This window comes from Gopherus flavomarginatus, chromosome 2 (assembly GCF_025201925.1).
Source record: "Gopherus flavomarginatus isolate rGopFla2 chromosome 2, rGopFla2.mat.asm, whole genome shotgun sequence".
NCBI lineage: Eukaryota > Metazoa > Chordata > Testudines > Testudinidae > Gopherus > Gopherus flavomarginatus.
In genome coordinates, this window is record NC_066618.1 from 30,916,109 (window position 1) to 30,931,839 (window position 15,731).

The 15,731-nt window shown below is 39.1% G+C and overlaps 1 protein-coding gene across 6 annotated transcripts in view; it reads left to right on the top strand.

The window, feature by feature from the left end:
- EPC1 (enhancer of polycomb homolog 1) overlaps positions 1–15,731 on the top strand; it is a 114,204-nt gene that overhangs the window by 74,881 nt on the left and 23,592 nt on the right. For all 6 annotated transcript variants that reach the window (XM_050939065.1, XM_050939067.1, XM_050939066.1 and 3 more), the window contains 5 exons: positions 9,137–9,296; positions 10,661–10,806; positions 10,893–11,099; positions 11,443–11,591; positions 14,558–14,717. In XM_050939065.1, coding sequence (XP_050795022.1) covers positions 9,137–9,296; positions 10,661–10,806; positions 10,893–11,099; positions 11,443–11,591; positions 14,558–14,717 — 822 coding nt within the window. The remainder of the gene's footprint in view (positions 1–9,136; positions 9,297–10,660; positions 10,807–10,892; positions 11,100–11,442; positions 11,592–14,557; positions 14,718–15,731) is intronic.

Consider the following 15,731-nt stretch of genomic DNA (forward strand, 5'->3'; position numbering starts at 1 on the left):
ATTACTACTGCTTGTATGTTCTGTCGCTTTGGGTTTTTAAAAATTTGCTCTTCAAGTCAGGGTCCATATCACCATGCCAGTTTTAATTATTTTGGTAATTTTATTTAAAAATACCTTTCAGCAAGTATGTCTGTAACAATACAGACAAAAAGGGATTCGGGAAATGTTTTTGACAAATTCCTTTCTAGGCATATTAATACAGAACGTTGAGTAATTCATTTAAACTACAATACAGCACCGTATTTCCTGTACCCCTCAGAAGCAGTGCAAAGGCTTGGAGGAGTCTAGTAATGGAGTTGAGGGAGAGGGAAGTAATTGCTGGGAAGGAGGCTGGGAAGTAGACTGGCAATGAACCTGGAGGGTTGTTGGGTGTGGGTGGGAAGTATGGAACTTTTTTTTTTTTTAAGGGAGATAACGGGATTTGTGGAGCCTCTCCCATGCAGATCCTGCCTGACCTCTAGCCTCTCCCATTCGGCCAGGCATAAGCTGTCCCTGTCCCATGTTCCCTCTACCTCCACTCCCATTCAGTCCCTGGCTCAGTGCTGTCATCCATTAGCTCCTGTGTCCCTCTCTGTCCATCCTTCCCTGTCCTCCCCCATCCCATGCCTTCTCACCTGACCCTATGGGCAGGGCGCAGTCTCTGCCCACTCCCTCTCCTCAGCTGGCTGCTCCTGCTATGAGCTATCTGTCCTCTTTTCTGGTGCCACAACCACCCCTGGTGAGAAAAAGCTGTAATTGCAGCTTCCCTTTGCCTCCCCATAAGAATTGATTATTCTGCCTGGAAGTGGGGGAGACATTAATTCTGTACTTGGCAATGTTGCAGAATTGCCCCAGGAGTGATGTTTATTAAGGGCTTTGTTCTGTGGTTACCTGATTCTGGTTGAGGTCTTTTGGAGCTACTGCAATACAAATAACTATCAAATTAATAATAGGTAAGTTTTTAATTGGGACTACATTTACAGTTAGACCGATAAACTATAACTTAGAAATCCAGCAGTTGGATTTTAACCAAATTATATGTAGGTCAGGTATTAATGGAGGGGAGATTCTTGGTCATTGAAGCCAAGTCTGCTTACTCAAGGGCTGATCTGGTCCGGTCCAGAGTCGTAACACACTTCCTTCTGCATTTTGAGTAGAGTAAACTTATAAACTGTAGTAGTGATATTTTGTGTTTTCAAAGCACTGTAAAAACATTACTTAAGTTTCACAATTCTTTGTGAAGTAAGCGAGTATAATCCCCCTTTTTGCAGATGTGGAAATAGCTACAGAAAGATTTTAGCTTGTGCACAGTCACATCAGTGCCCAAACCAGAATTAAAATAAGTTTCTCATACCATTGTTCAGTACATCAGACCATAATGCCCATTTTACTATAACTGCTGTATAAGTATTTTTTGTTACTCCTTTTCTCAACTTTTTTTCTCATTTGTCTACCTCAAAGATAGATCAATAATGAATGAAGTATTAATTTTTTATATTCGTGAGTAGTAAATCCTAACTACTTGGAGCAGATGCCTTGAAACTTCAACAGATATATGCTTAATGTAGAAATACAAACAGTGAAATATTAATTCAGCAAAGTACCTTTTTATGGAATGTACAGTATAAAAATATAAAATTTTACTGACTATTAAATACGCCTACCAAATGAGATTTTTCAAAGTCTTTCTTTTCTTTCTCAGAAAGCTGTAGATGTATTAGTGTGTATGCGTGTTTTATTTCTGGAAACTGGGCTACAAATCTTTAATGAGGTGCTAATAGTTTTCCAGGGTTATCAAGGTTTTTGCAGTGATCCATTCTGCACAGTGTGCTCTGTGCATAGCTAGCCTTCAAGACCATTCAGAAACTAATTCTGCACTAGTTTTAATCTCTCTATTTGCTTAGTTTGAGTCAAATGGAACAAGTTAAACCAATTGTCAAAAAAATTGGACTGCCTTCCTGTTTGCTTGTGAAAGCAAATCAGGATGCTTGACTTTGATCTAAAAAGCCCTGTATCATTTGGCCATGGCTATCTGAGAGAACATCCCAGCCTTGGAGGTCAGTTGAGGTACTGGAGCTAATGGCTCCTTTGATTTAACATTGTGGACTTGTAGTGGGGCATTTATCATGAAGGACCCTCCAGCTCTAGAATTCTATCTTACCACTACTTTGACAAAATCTGTTGGCCTTAAGACCAGTCTCGTCTCCCAGGTGAGGCATGTAATATTATATTGGATGAGTTTTCCAGTGGTGACAGTAAGCCCTTTCCAAAATCTCATCCCAGATCAAATGACTTACAAGCACAAGTCCCGTTTGATTTCAGTGGGACTTTGGATGCTCTTGAAAATGTTAAAACAGTCAAGTTTGCCATATTAGTTTGCCATATTAGTTAGGGCCCAGTGATAGTGGTGGGTACATGTATCAATGAATAAATGAGATGAGGTTCTTTTCCCCTCCCCCTGTCACCTGCCCATTTCTTCACTTTACAAAATCAGTGCAGACTGATAGTTGTGACAAATTATGTACTTGTAAGGTTGTTACAGGTCAGAATTTGAGATGCTTTGGAGACATGAGTGGAGAAACTTGTACAGAATTTACTCATTAGTCTAGGCTCGAGCTGATACTAGTTCTTCTCTGAGCCCTGAAATTTGCCTGTACATTTTGTTTTTTTTTTGTTTTTTTGTTTTGTTTTGAGTATTTTGTTGAATGGAGTGTGTAGTCTTAATTATGGCTTTCACTTCCTGAGCTATGCTTGTAGGCAATACAAGCTATTAGTGTGGTTTCTTCCAATCTTTCATAAGTCTCTTTAAGAAGACTTTGAGCCTCAGTCATAAGACTTGTATTTGTATTTATTTAATTTTTGTAACCTTAATTTTGCATTCTTTTCCTGTTGTATTATTTAACTTTTATAAGGTATCTTGTAACTTTTTGGCAGTTTGTTGGATGAAGGGAAATACATAAAACAGTCAGTCAGTCCCAGATTCTGATAGAACAGTGAGTGCATAAACTCATTTAGTCTCTTGTCCCAATCTAAGGAAGTAGTGTTGACGTGTGGTCTGTGAGTGTGAGTACACTCACTAGTGTGGTTGGAACATAGTACCATCGGACTTCTGCTCTTCTGTGTTTATAATATATGCTTTCCATGTCTAGAAAATTTAAAGAACTAAAACTTCAGATGTAGACTGGGATTGTCAAAAGCACACTGTCCTAACTGCTCATAACATTAATCAATGGGAGCCATTGACTTCAGTGGATACAGAATTAGGCCAGTGCTGATCATGTTTCAGAAAAGCTCATCCTTAATGAATATCTGATAAGAGTAATATTAACCATTTAGCATACATTTTTTTTTTTTATCGTTTAAAAACTTAGTGGTGTCAAACTTTTCAAAGTAGAGCTGTCAGAAATCATCAGGGCAGAGAACATAATATTTGAAAATGAGAACTGGAATTAAAGTTGAATGAGGAAACTAATGGACAGGATATGCAGTTCAAGAATTCCTGTACAGAAGAACTCTGTGTATGAACCATTGTTTTGGGGGAAACCAACTCTGGAGAGGGAGAGAGCTATTTCCAGAGTTGAAGCTTCGTACCATTTTGGTGGAGGGACCAGATTCAAAGGACAGGCTTTGAATTATCAGTTTCACTAAACTGATTAGTGAATTAAATCTTAATGATGGTGTAGTAATAACTTTAATAGTTTTGTTTAATATTCATTGAAAAAACAGTAATATATCTACCTCAGAATACAAATACAAATGTTTCCAACCCAAATAATTTTAATCATACCTGCAAACCATTCTGTATCATTGTTTAAAAAAAAAAATACACATGGCTGATAGGTAAACCAAAATGCACAAGACAAGATGGATCCTTCTGTGAATGCAACAGTGACCAGTTTTATCCTGCAGACTGGAATAAATCCAAGCAAGATATTTGTATGCTTTTTTGAAGCTTTTAAAGCTTCGACTCCAAACTGGCACAACTGACACACAACTTTCTACAAAAATCAGTGGAAAAACCTAGGACACAGCTAAATCTGTGTACCAATCCATCAACTGTAGGATGAAGATAGACATGCATATGGAGACCTTCATGCAAGAGGAAGTAAAACAGGAATTATCTCAGCCCAGTCCTTGTCAGTATATACATCAGTAGCAAAACCCAGGGTTTCCACTAAATGCCTGATACTTGCTGTTGATCTAGTCATACTATTGCCCTCTTGATATATTATACAAAAGAATTTCCCCTTGCTAGAAATGTACTGTAAAACAGGTTCTACAGGGCAGCCTATTTTTTTATTCTTTCTATTAGACACACAAATCTATGATAAATGATATGTTCCTGGGCATCATAATAAATGTACCATGAAGCCTTAATATAGCTATAAAAACATCACATCTAGACTTTTGTGTGCAATAAAGAACCATTAAATGACTAACACTTCCTGATAAAACCACTAATCTATTTTACAGTATAATTCAGCCTATTCTACTGCATGGGAATGAAGTCTAGTGCCATTTTTAGCTACCATGATAACGGTTGAGACAAAATTCCAATGGAAACCATTTCCCCTACACTTCCACTAATTACCATTTGTTGGACAAGTATTCAGCAACAATGATTAGAGCACACCTAATCAACTTACGGAAAAGAACTCTAAACCTCTCTGCCAAAACAGGATAGGTCTCGCTATTACAAACCACTGGAAGATCAAAAAATGAATCGAATTCGAAGTATAACCCCTTACCATGTACCACTCTGGGTCTCACAACTGTAACTCCTTTACCAGTGAAGCAAGCAACTTTAACTAAAATTTAAAAAGGTCAAAAAACCCTGGATTGTTAAATAAAATACCAGTCTACAGCTCACTTGGAGGAACCGATCAAAACCAAGAAATTGAACTGGTGCAAATCTGTACAACAGAACTCTTCCACTCAGTTTTTCTGTATTTTATTATGAGGTAATCTAAGGGCAGATCCTACAGTACAGAAGTCGTGACTATAGGAGCTCTTCGGATCATGACTGTGTGTGTGTGCAGCATCTGTGCTACCATAATATAAATAACATTAAACTCCAGGTGGAAACTTGGAAGTAGAGCTCGGAGCGCACCAGTAAAGAAATGTAACACAAAAAGGTGCTAAAAATCATGTGAGGGTATGGCTACACTTACAGCTGTACAGCGCTGGGAGTTACAGCTGTCTTCATACAGCTGTGTAGGGAAAGCGCTGCACTGTGGCCACACTGACAGCTACCAGCGCTGCAGTGTGGCCACGTTTGAAGCATTTACAGCGCTGTTGGGAGTGGTGCATTATGGGCAGCTATCCCAGTGTTCAAGTGGCTGCAACGTACTTTTCAAAAGGGGGGGGTGGGGTGAAGTGTGACAGGGAGCGTGGGGGAGACAGAGAGAGTGGATTTTTGGAGCTGATACTGTGTCAGCTCCCTGCCTTGCAAGTTCGAAGGACTGGAAGATACACAGCACCAACCTTCAATCATTTTAAAAGTTTCGACCCCTTCCCCCACCCCTCTCTTAATCACTAAATGCAAATAGCCTTCAGACCAGATAAGCAGCTGCTCCAAAACGGACTCCACCTCCCCTCCCGCCGTGTTGCTTCTCTCCTCAAGCAAACTGTGAACATTCCAAAGGAATCCCCCTGCCTGCCTCTGCTCGAGCAAATGAGCTGTGTTTTTTGTTTTTTAGATAAGTAGCTCCGGGAGCCCGGAGTTCGCAACAAAACAGCAGAGTGGCTGAACAGGCATTCTGGGATACCTCCGAATACCTCGGAGGCCAATTACAGCGCTTTTGGTGGCCACACTTGCGGAGAAGCGCTGCATCACCAGCGCTGCAATCCTTATATCCCAGGCAGAGCAGGAGTACAGCCAGCGCTGCAGCCAGGGAGATGCAGCACTGTATGTGCCTTGCAAGTGTGGACGGTGAGTAAGTTGCAGCGCTGTAAACCCGCCACCAGTGCTGCAACTCTCCAGTGTAGCCAAGCCCTGAGTTTTAAAACTAGTGATAAAATCACATAGTTGCTCAGTAAGTAATGTATGCATCTTGATGGCTTTGTGTTTTATTTCCATGAAAAGAACTATCTTGTTTACCTATCATGCAGGCTCTGCTGCTACACATAGCAGTCCCCAGCTATGCCACAGTGATGTAAAAATTGACCGATTTTCTTAAAAATTGCACTACTTCCCACGCTGTATGGTACCAATGGGAAACTGATAATGGTACTTAGTATTTGCAGGGTTCTGCAGCTTGGCAGAGCTATGAGTAGATCAAGAATTGAATTTGTCTGCATACTTGAACAACATCACTTAAGCTTCTAAATGTGAAATGAATTTAAACTTAACTGTAAAGGCTAGAAAATGTCATTTATTTTAATTAAAGCATACATTTTTGCCATACTTAAAACTTGACACTAAACTCACCAAGATAATTTAGATAATTATTGAATGGTTCTTTCAAGCAATCCATCCAAAATACAAAAAACTGTAATAAATAGTTTGAGGATTTGTATCAGAAATAACGATTTTTTAACAAAATCATATACAATTTTTTTTCCAATGAAAGGAGGTGGTAAGCCTCATAGTATCTCTGGAGGAATTTTGCGCCACTACGTGTGCGCATAATTCATGTGCCATGCATCTCTTCTCCCCCCCCCCCCCCCCCCCGAAAATATCTTCTGCTGGAAAAATTGCTGCAGTTCCTCTTTTTGCCCACCAGAGGGCGCTGTGGTGCTAGAACAGAGCTGCCACTCCTGGACAGCTAGGGGGGAGAGAGCAGGTACAGATGTTCCCTGGCTTATGCAAGCGTTCCAGTCCAGAACGCCTTGCATAACTTGAATTTTGCGTAAGTCAAACATATACCCAACCATTACGCGTGGGAAAAAAAAAACCTCCTATTACTAGCTTACGGAACTTTTTGCATAAGTTAGGTTCGCGTAACCTGGGGGGCGTCTGTAGTGCCGCCTTCGCAGTGCCTGTAGGGCCAGGTCAGGAGACGGGGGATATGGGGAAACAGCATGGGGCTGCTGGGGGGGTCAGATGGGCTCATAACGGTTAGTGGGGGAGGCCAGACTGGGGTAGAGGCTGGATGGGAGTGGAGGCACAGGGAACGGGAGGGAGTGCAGGGCCACATAGGGACAGGAAGGTGCCTGAGTGGAGGCACAGCGACACATGGGGACGGGCAGATGTGCCTGACTGAGTGAGTGGGAGAGACTAGGGGTCAGCCAGGGTCTGCATGTGGAAAGCTCCCTAACAATCTTTCTCCGTGGGCCCCACCCACCCACCCACCGACCCCCAAAACCTGTTCCCCTCCCATTCTGGTCCTATCCATACCCAACAACCTTTCAAATTCTCACACTGGCTCTTTCTCAGCAATTACTTCCCTCTCCCTTAGCTCCTCTGTTACCCATGACTCCCCCAAACCTCTGCACTGTTTCTGAGGGGTGCAGGAAATACAGTTCTGTATTGTAACTTAAATGAATTATTACTCGGAGTTCTGTATTAATATACCTAGTAAGAAATCTATTTGTCAAAAAAACATTTCCTGAATCCTTTTTTTAGCTGTATGGTTAAGACAAACTTGCTGACAGGTATTTTGAAATAAATTACCAAAATAATTGAAACTGATTTGATTTATTTTGTGTTATTTTGACAAATAAAATGTGCAAAATTTTAAAATACTTTGTGCATAATGTTTAAATTTTTGGTGCAGAATTCCCCCAGGAATAACATGTTTAATCAAAAATGGGCAGTGACAAAAAATTACAGAAGATAAAACTCAAGATGGTAGTGTGAAGTCCTGACTATGTTTACTTGTCACCGTATCTGCCTCTAACAAGTCTTAGATCAATAGTCCCCAAACTGTGCAGTGCACTCCCTGTAGAAGGGCATGGAGGAAAGTTCCACGGGGTGGCGCAGCAGAGTCTGGGCCAGCCCCTATGGGAGGGAGTGCCACCCAGCCCTGCCCCAACCTCTGCTCCTGCTCTCAGCTCCTGCTCCCAGTCCCAGCCCCCAGCTCCTGCTCATGGCCTGGGCCCCAGCCACAGCTCCACTCCTGCTCCTAGTTCCCAACCACAGCTTCCAGGGGGAGTGGGTGGCATGAGCAGATTACATTGGGGTAAGGGAGGGCACAACTTAAAGTTTGGGGACTGCTGCCTTAGAGTGTCCCACTGTACTTGGTATTGTTGAGACCTCACCTGGAGTATCGTGTCCAGTTTTGAGTATCACACTTTAAGAAAGATGTGGACTAAATAAACAGTCTAGATGAGAGCAACAAAAATGATTAAAAATGTTTTAAAAGCCTGACCTATAAAGAGAGGCTTAAAAAAAAAACTGGACATGTTTAATCTTGAGGAAAAGACTGATGATAAGTCTTCAAATATGTCTTAAGGTCTGTTTATAAAGAGGATGGGGAACAATTGTTCTTCATGTCCACTGGAGGTAGGACAAGAAGTAATTGGCTTAATCTGCAGCAAGGGAGATTTAGATTAGATATTAGGAAGAACTTTCTAACTATAAGGCTAGTAAAAACACTGGAATAGGCTTTTGTCCAATGAAGGTTGTAAAGTGCCTGTTATAGTAGGTTTTTAAGAGCAGATTAGACAAACAACTGTCGGGGATGGGCTATGTATATTTGATCCTGCCTCAGCATGAAGGCTTGACCTAGATGACCCCTCAAGGGCTCTTCAGCCCTACATTTCTATGATTATATCTTTTTTTTTTATACTTCCACAAGTATTAGTTTAGCTTGACATGCAAATAACATGTCATTGAATAGTCATCATATTTCCTTGGATACAAAATAGTGTTGCTTGTGCCCATAAGGGATTTTGGTTGGTTGTGTTTTGCTATTTCTAAATAGCTGTCTCTATACAGAAGAGAACTCTATAGCTTTCCAGGTGTGTGTGTGTGTGTGTGTGTGCAGCTACTGGAAGTCTTACTGGTGTATCCTTGTTACACTACTTGGAACATCTCTAAAATGCATTGTTAATTTATCATGTCTTGTCTTTGTGATGTAAATACATAAATCCACAGAAACTAATATGTTTTATCTTTTAAAAAGTGGGCTAGGAAAGTAAGGTAAACTCCTCGCACCAAGTGTCTCAATAGAATGTCCATTTTCAAATCACTTCTTTTTGTTTTTATGTATAGGAACATCATCTTCAGCGAGCTATCTCGGCACAACAGGTATATGGAGAGAAGAGGGATAATATGGTTATACCGGTCCCAGAGGCAGAAAGTAATATAGCTTACTATGAATCTATATATCCTGGGGAATTTAGGATGCCAAAGCAGCTCATTCACATACAGCGTAAGTATAAATATTTTTTAAATGTATGTGAAAGCCTATATCCAAAATGTTCCTAAACTGATTTAATTAAAAGGATTTCTTAAACACCTATTGAACTACTGTTGAAACTTCCTTTCAAAGATTAATGTTTGTGCAGCATCTTAAGGTGTAAACCAGAGGTGGGCAACCTGCAACCTACAGGCTGCATACGGCCCATCAGGGTAAACATTTTGCAGACATTGACCATCTGCGGGCATGGCCTCATGCAGCTCCCAGTGGCTGCGGTTAGACATTATCTTCAGTTAAATGGGGTGTGTTCACCTCTTAAGATACACATTCTAGAATTCTTCCTGGGATCTTCAGCTGCTTCTAGATGCCTAGATAGCCCACTTGAGTGCTGTTGCTTGTTTTCATTTTTATCTGGCAAGGAGATTTCAACTGTTCCTTTTGGATGTGGACCTCACCACAGTCATCACATTACTTGGGGCAACACTTGAAAACATCTCAGAAGTTCTTGCTAATGTGGAATACAGTTGTATGCTTTAATTAGCAATGTCTTGAACATGATACCTGCGCCCCCTAAAGTGAATAGATTCCCAGTTTATTTCTGGATAAAAGATTTGGGATTGATTTACAAACCTCTTTCTTGAGAGTACTGACAACTTCCGTGACTATTTATTTACTTCCCATGCTCTCTCCAGATAGTATAGGTCAACTGAAGTGCTTAAGCTGAATGCCCTGTGAACAAAAAGCAGTCTTCAAAATGTTACTTGTATGTAAAGTTAGATTCTCACAGGTTCGTCTGGCATGATCTTTAACCAATTTTTAATTTATTTTTTATTTATTTTTTGTTTTATTTAAGATATTAAGGTTTATTGATGAGGAGAACTTGGGTGATGTCAGTCTAGTCATCAGAGAAGCTTTTTGCTGAAATACCACATCTAATTGGGGTGAAATTCTGGCTTCCTGGAAGTCACCCCAAAAAACCCAACCCCCTGACTTCAACAGGGCCAGGGTGTCGCTCCAGATTCTTAGATTGAACTATAGGAAGTATACTAGATAGTAAATAAGCAGTTGAATGTTTAGGTATTATATTTATAATGTCATCTTCAGTTAATGTCTGCTTTCATTGTGTCAATGCGTCTGTTAATTTTATTCTTGTTCACTGTACTTTTTAGATCTGTTTTAATAAAAGTATCAAGTTGTTCCTGGAGAACCTGTTTTATAGATTTTCCCCTCCCCTTCCCCTGCAAACAAAAACCACATATGTTCTGTCTTGCTCTCCAAACCATAAAAGTATAGCCTATAATGCCAGGCACTTTTGTTGTTGTTGCAACAAAATACTTCCATAGTACTTCCATGTTAACATTCACTGTATTGTTTAGCTTTTAGTTTGGATGCTGAACAGCCTGATTATGACTTGGATTCAGAAGATGACGCCTTTGTGAATAAGTTGAAGAAAAGAATGGACATCTCTCCTTTGCAGTTTGAGGAGATGATAGACAGGCTAGAAAAGGGCAGTGGTCAGCAGGTACAACATTATTTCAGATAAAAAATGAAAAAAAAAAATTTTCATATGTTGCTATTTCTTGTAACATGTTGGGTTTTTACATTTAGCCAGTCAGCCTGCAGGAGGCCAAACTGCTTCTGAAGGAAGATGATGAATTAATTAGAGAAGTGTATGAGTACTGGATTAAAAAGAGGAAAAACTGTCGAGGTCCCTCTCTTATCCCAACAGTAAAACAAGAGAAGCGAGATGGTTCCAGCACAAATGATCCTTATGTTGCTTTTAGAAGGCGAACAGAAAAGATGCAGACTCGAAAAGTGAGTAGATATAAAATCTGGCACATTCTAATTGTATTGAAGCATTACTAGGTCAACTTAACTTTTAATACTGAATCTTGAAAAGAAAAGAGAAAAAACATGATTTGCCTGCTAATGGCATCACTCAATTGAAATATTATACAGTCAAACTACAGAAGTTTGTATCCCAGGAATATCAGTGTTTTTTGGTAGGTTACTACAAAATCCAATCATCATCATAATAAATAATGCAGGTGACTTGTAACTTGCAGTAGAAGTAAGATTCTCTGTACTCTGATATGTCAAAATGCTTGATACAAACTTCAATGAAAAGGAAATTAAAAATGTCTTGTTATATCCACAGAATCGAAAGAATGATGAAGCGTCTTATGAAAAGATGCTTAAGTTGCGTCGAGATCTGAGTCGTGCAGTAACTATCCTAGAGATGATAAAAAGAAGGGAAAAAAGCAAGAGGGAGTTATTGCATTTAACACTGGAAATTATGGAAAAGAGGTAGAGTACTTCAGAACAGTATTTCATAATCATTTTTGAAAAATTTAGCATTAAACATTCACGCTCTTGCATAAACAGAACTTTTTGATTTGTGTAAATCTTTTTTTAAAACTACTGTTTTTTAACCTTTGTGCTTAATTATTTTATTATAGTATAGCATGCTTTCACTTTTTACAAAGAGAAAATTAAATAAAATTATATACTTACAAATCAGGAAGGAATTAGTCTAGTCTTCATCCAGTCACCCTTTTTTTGTCAGTTTTGATTTTAGGTTTCTTTCACTGTGTACATTGAGCAAATGTTTTCAGGGAGTTATCCACAATGACTCCCAAGATCTCTGAGTGGTAACACTAATTTAGACCCCATCGTTTTGCATGTATAGTTGGAAACAATAATCCCAATCGGCATTACTTTGCATTTATCAACATGAAATTTCATCTGTCATTGTCACCCCCTTTAAGTCAGATCCCTTTGTAGCTCTTTGCAGTCAACTTTGGACTCAACTATCTTGAGTAACTTTGTATTGTCAGCAAATTTTGCCACCTCACTGTGTTTCCCCATTTTTCAGATAATGTATGAATATGTTCATCAGCAAGGACCCAGTCAGATCCTTGAGGGACACGGTTATTTACCTCTTCATTGTGAAAACTGACTATTTATTCCTACCCCTTTGTTTCCTGTCTTTTAACCAGTTACTGACCTTCCCTCTTATCCTATTACTGCTTGATTTACTTCAGAGATTCTTGGGAAGGTTTTCTGAAAGTCCAGGTACGCTGTATTGACTGGATCACCCTTGTCCACATGCTTGCTCATATTCTCAAAAAAACTCTAATAGATTGAGGCATGATTTTCCTTTACAAACCTAGGTTGACTCTTCCCTAGCATATCATGTTTATCTGTGTCTGATAATTCTGTTCTTTACTGTAGTTTCAACCAATTAGCTTTGTACTGAATTTAGGCTTACAAGCCTAAAATGGCTAGGATTGCCTCTGAAGCTTTTTTGAAATATTGGTGTTACATTGGCTACCCCTCAGTCATCTGGTACAGAGGCTGACTTAAGCAGTAGATTACATACCGCAGTTCTGCAATTTCACATTTGATTTCCTTCAGGACTCTTGGGTGAATCCCATCTGGTCCTGGTAACTTACTACTGTTTAATACATCAGTTTGTTCCAAAACCTACTACTCTTTTGACACCTCAATCTGGGACAGTTCCTCAGATTTGTCACCTAAAAAAAATGGCTCTGATGTGGGGATCCTCACCCACATTCTCTGCAGTGAAAACCGATGTGAAGAATTCATTTGGCTTCTCCACAACAACCTTGTTTCCTTTAGTGTTCCTTCAACTCCAGTGGCCCCACTGTCTGACAACCTTCCTGCTTCTGATATACTTACAAGAACTAACAGCAATTTTTTTTTTAATCTTTAGCTAGTTCCTCTTCAAATTCTTTCTTTTCCTGGCTTCTTATACTTTTACGCCTGACTTGCTAGAGTTTATGCTCCTTTCTCCTCACTAGAATTTAATTTCCAGTTTTTAAAGGATACCTTTTTGCCTCTAAGTGCCTCTTTTACTCTAATTTATCCATGGTGAGATTCTCTTACAGTTTTTTCTTTTTTATTTTGGGGCATACGTTTAGTTTGTCTGTTTAATAATGTTTTTAAATAGGCCTGCAAACTGCATGGAGACATTCTTCCTTGTGACGGTTTCTTTTAATTTCCATTTTAAGTAGCTTTCTCATTTTTGTGTAGTTCCCCATTTTGGAAACCTGAAATTCTTTTGATGCATCTTAAATTTCTTAAGTTGAATTAAGCTTTGCCATGAGTGATTGCTGCACCAGGGACACAGACCAAAAATTTCTGGTGTGGCAGTGAATTGCAAATTATTTATAGGCTTTACCTGTTTCCTTTTTCACCGTCTTTGTCCCAACCACTTTAACATCTGATCCAAAATCCACCTGGGCAAAACAGCTGGTAACCTTCTCCAGTGATATAATGCATGTTCTTTAGGAGTTATTTGCATGTAATCAAGCACTCCTGTCAACACTTTATCCAACAGACATACCTCACCCCTTCCACCTCATGATAGTTGATATCATCTTTACAATATATAGAGGTTTTTTAGTTGATTTCTGACATGGAATATTGCTCTTTAGTTTAGTTTATGTATGTTTGTTTTTACTCTAAGCCAATTATATGGACACTTTCAGAAATTGAAATATATCTGTATAGCTAGAAGTTTTACTCTTTTAAGACACTGAATACTATAGCACAATAGTTCTCAAACTGTGGGTCGTGACCCTGTTTTAATGGGGCTTCAGCTTTGGACCCCCTGCCTGGGGTGACGGGGCTTGGGTGGGATCAGGCTTCAGTCACCCCTCCTGGGGTCATGTAGTAATTTTTGTTGTCAAAAGGGAATCTTGATGCAATGACATTTGAGAACCAACCGTTGCTGGTATGATAAAAGCTTGTAATGTGAGGTTACAGCTCAGGCACCTTCTCCTTGTTGTTTAAAGTACTTCTTACTACTATTTTTTTTTTTTTTTTTAGTTTAGGTCATTAGTACATGTGACATACCCACCTACTAAAATAATAATTCTGTTTTTTTCCCCCCTTCTGACCCCCACCCCTTATTTCTTCATTTTCTACAACTTTTCTGAAGTTCTTACAGATGGCAAGGAACCAAATGATAGCTAACCTTTCTTTAATATAATGGACTCTGCATTGCCTAATTTCTCTTCTGAAATAATATTGTCTAAATATTGTCTTTGTTATCGTCCTCTGAGGACTTTCTGATCTAGCTATACATCTTTTTAATAGTGCCCAAAGCTGCGAGTAATGTTCTACTTGTAACTACTATGTAATGTATCTAAGTTATACTGTGTCATATGCTGTTCTTGGAAACTAAAAATAGTATGCAAATATTCAGGGTTTTTGACAATTTAGGCACTTAAAAATTTTAATTTCAGGTATAATTTGGGTGACTACAGTGGAGAGATCATGTCCGAGGTTATGGCACAGCGGCAGCCAATGAAACCTACCTATGCCATCCCCATCATTCCTGTTACAAATAGCAGTCCATTTAAGCATCAAGAAGCTATGGAACTGAAGGAATTCAAAGTTAACAAGGTGAAGGAGTGGTACTTATAAACAAATATGTATGGTCTTGTGTCAACAGAACACAAAAGGTTTTAGACTGATACCAGAAATTATGCTTATTTTTGAAGGTAAAACCTTTTCTAAAAAATGAAAGACATATCGTTAAAGGACACTAGCAGATCCTCAGCCGGTATAAATTGCCAGAGTTCTGTTGAAGTTAGGATTACTTGCATAAGAAATAAAGCAAAATGATGAAGTTCAAAGCAAGTACAGAGCCAAGTGGCTCAGGACTGGCAGAGGCCAATGTCAAACTTGCATCAGGATTATCCATCCTTGTATTTTATGACTCTAGCAAGATTATATCAGGAATCGTTTAGGTCCCTGTTTTCAGCTGATGCTGTTCATATAGTTTTGCCTGTGAACTACCTTTACAAAACTGGCAAAAATACTTTTTTTTAAAAAAAAGTAAGCGGCAAAAACTAACTTAAAATCTACAGTTTGGTGAAGGATATATTTGTAAATTCATTATTGATGCCAGTTTTCAAATGCAGTACACTTTATAGTAGTTTGTATGCGTATAAAAAGAGAGAGTAAGTAATGTGTGTTAAATGGGGGGAATTTTAAAAATGCTATTGCTCTGTAAATTCTGCAGACATAAAACACACAAAGCAAATGATGCTGAATTCTCCAATTAACTAATAGACTCATAGACTCTAGGACTGGAAGGGACCTCGAGAGGTCATCGAGTCCAGTCCGCTGCCCTCATGGCATAACCAGAGAAGCATTGATATTTTATTTAGCATTTTTATCTGGTATTCACTGTAGTGTCCAAAAACTCAGATCAAAATCAGAGTTCCATTCTGCTATGTATTGAATGAATACAGATGTAGGCAGGCGTGGTTCCCCCCAAAACCAGTAATGCTTTAATGTAAAGTCTTATCTGAAAGAGCCTTTACCCAGTAGCCCATATGGAATTTTTCATCTGCCTTAAAAGGATGAATGCCTCTGATTGGGTTCTAATCAGTCTGAGCTTTACAGAATGGT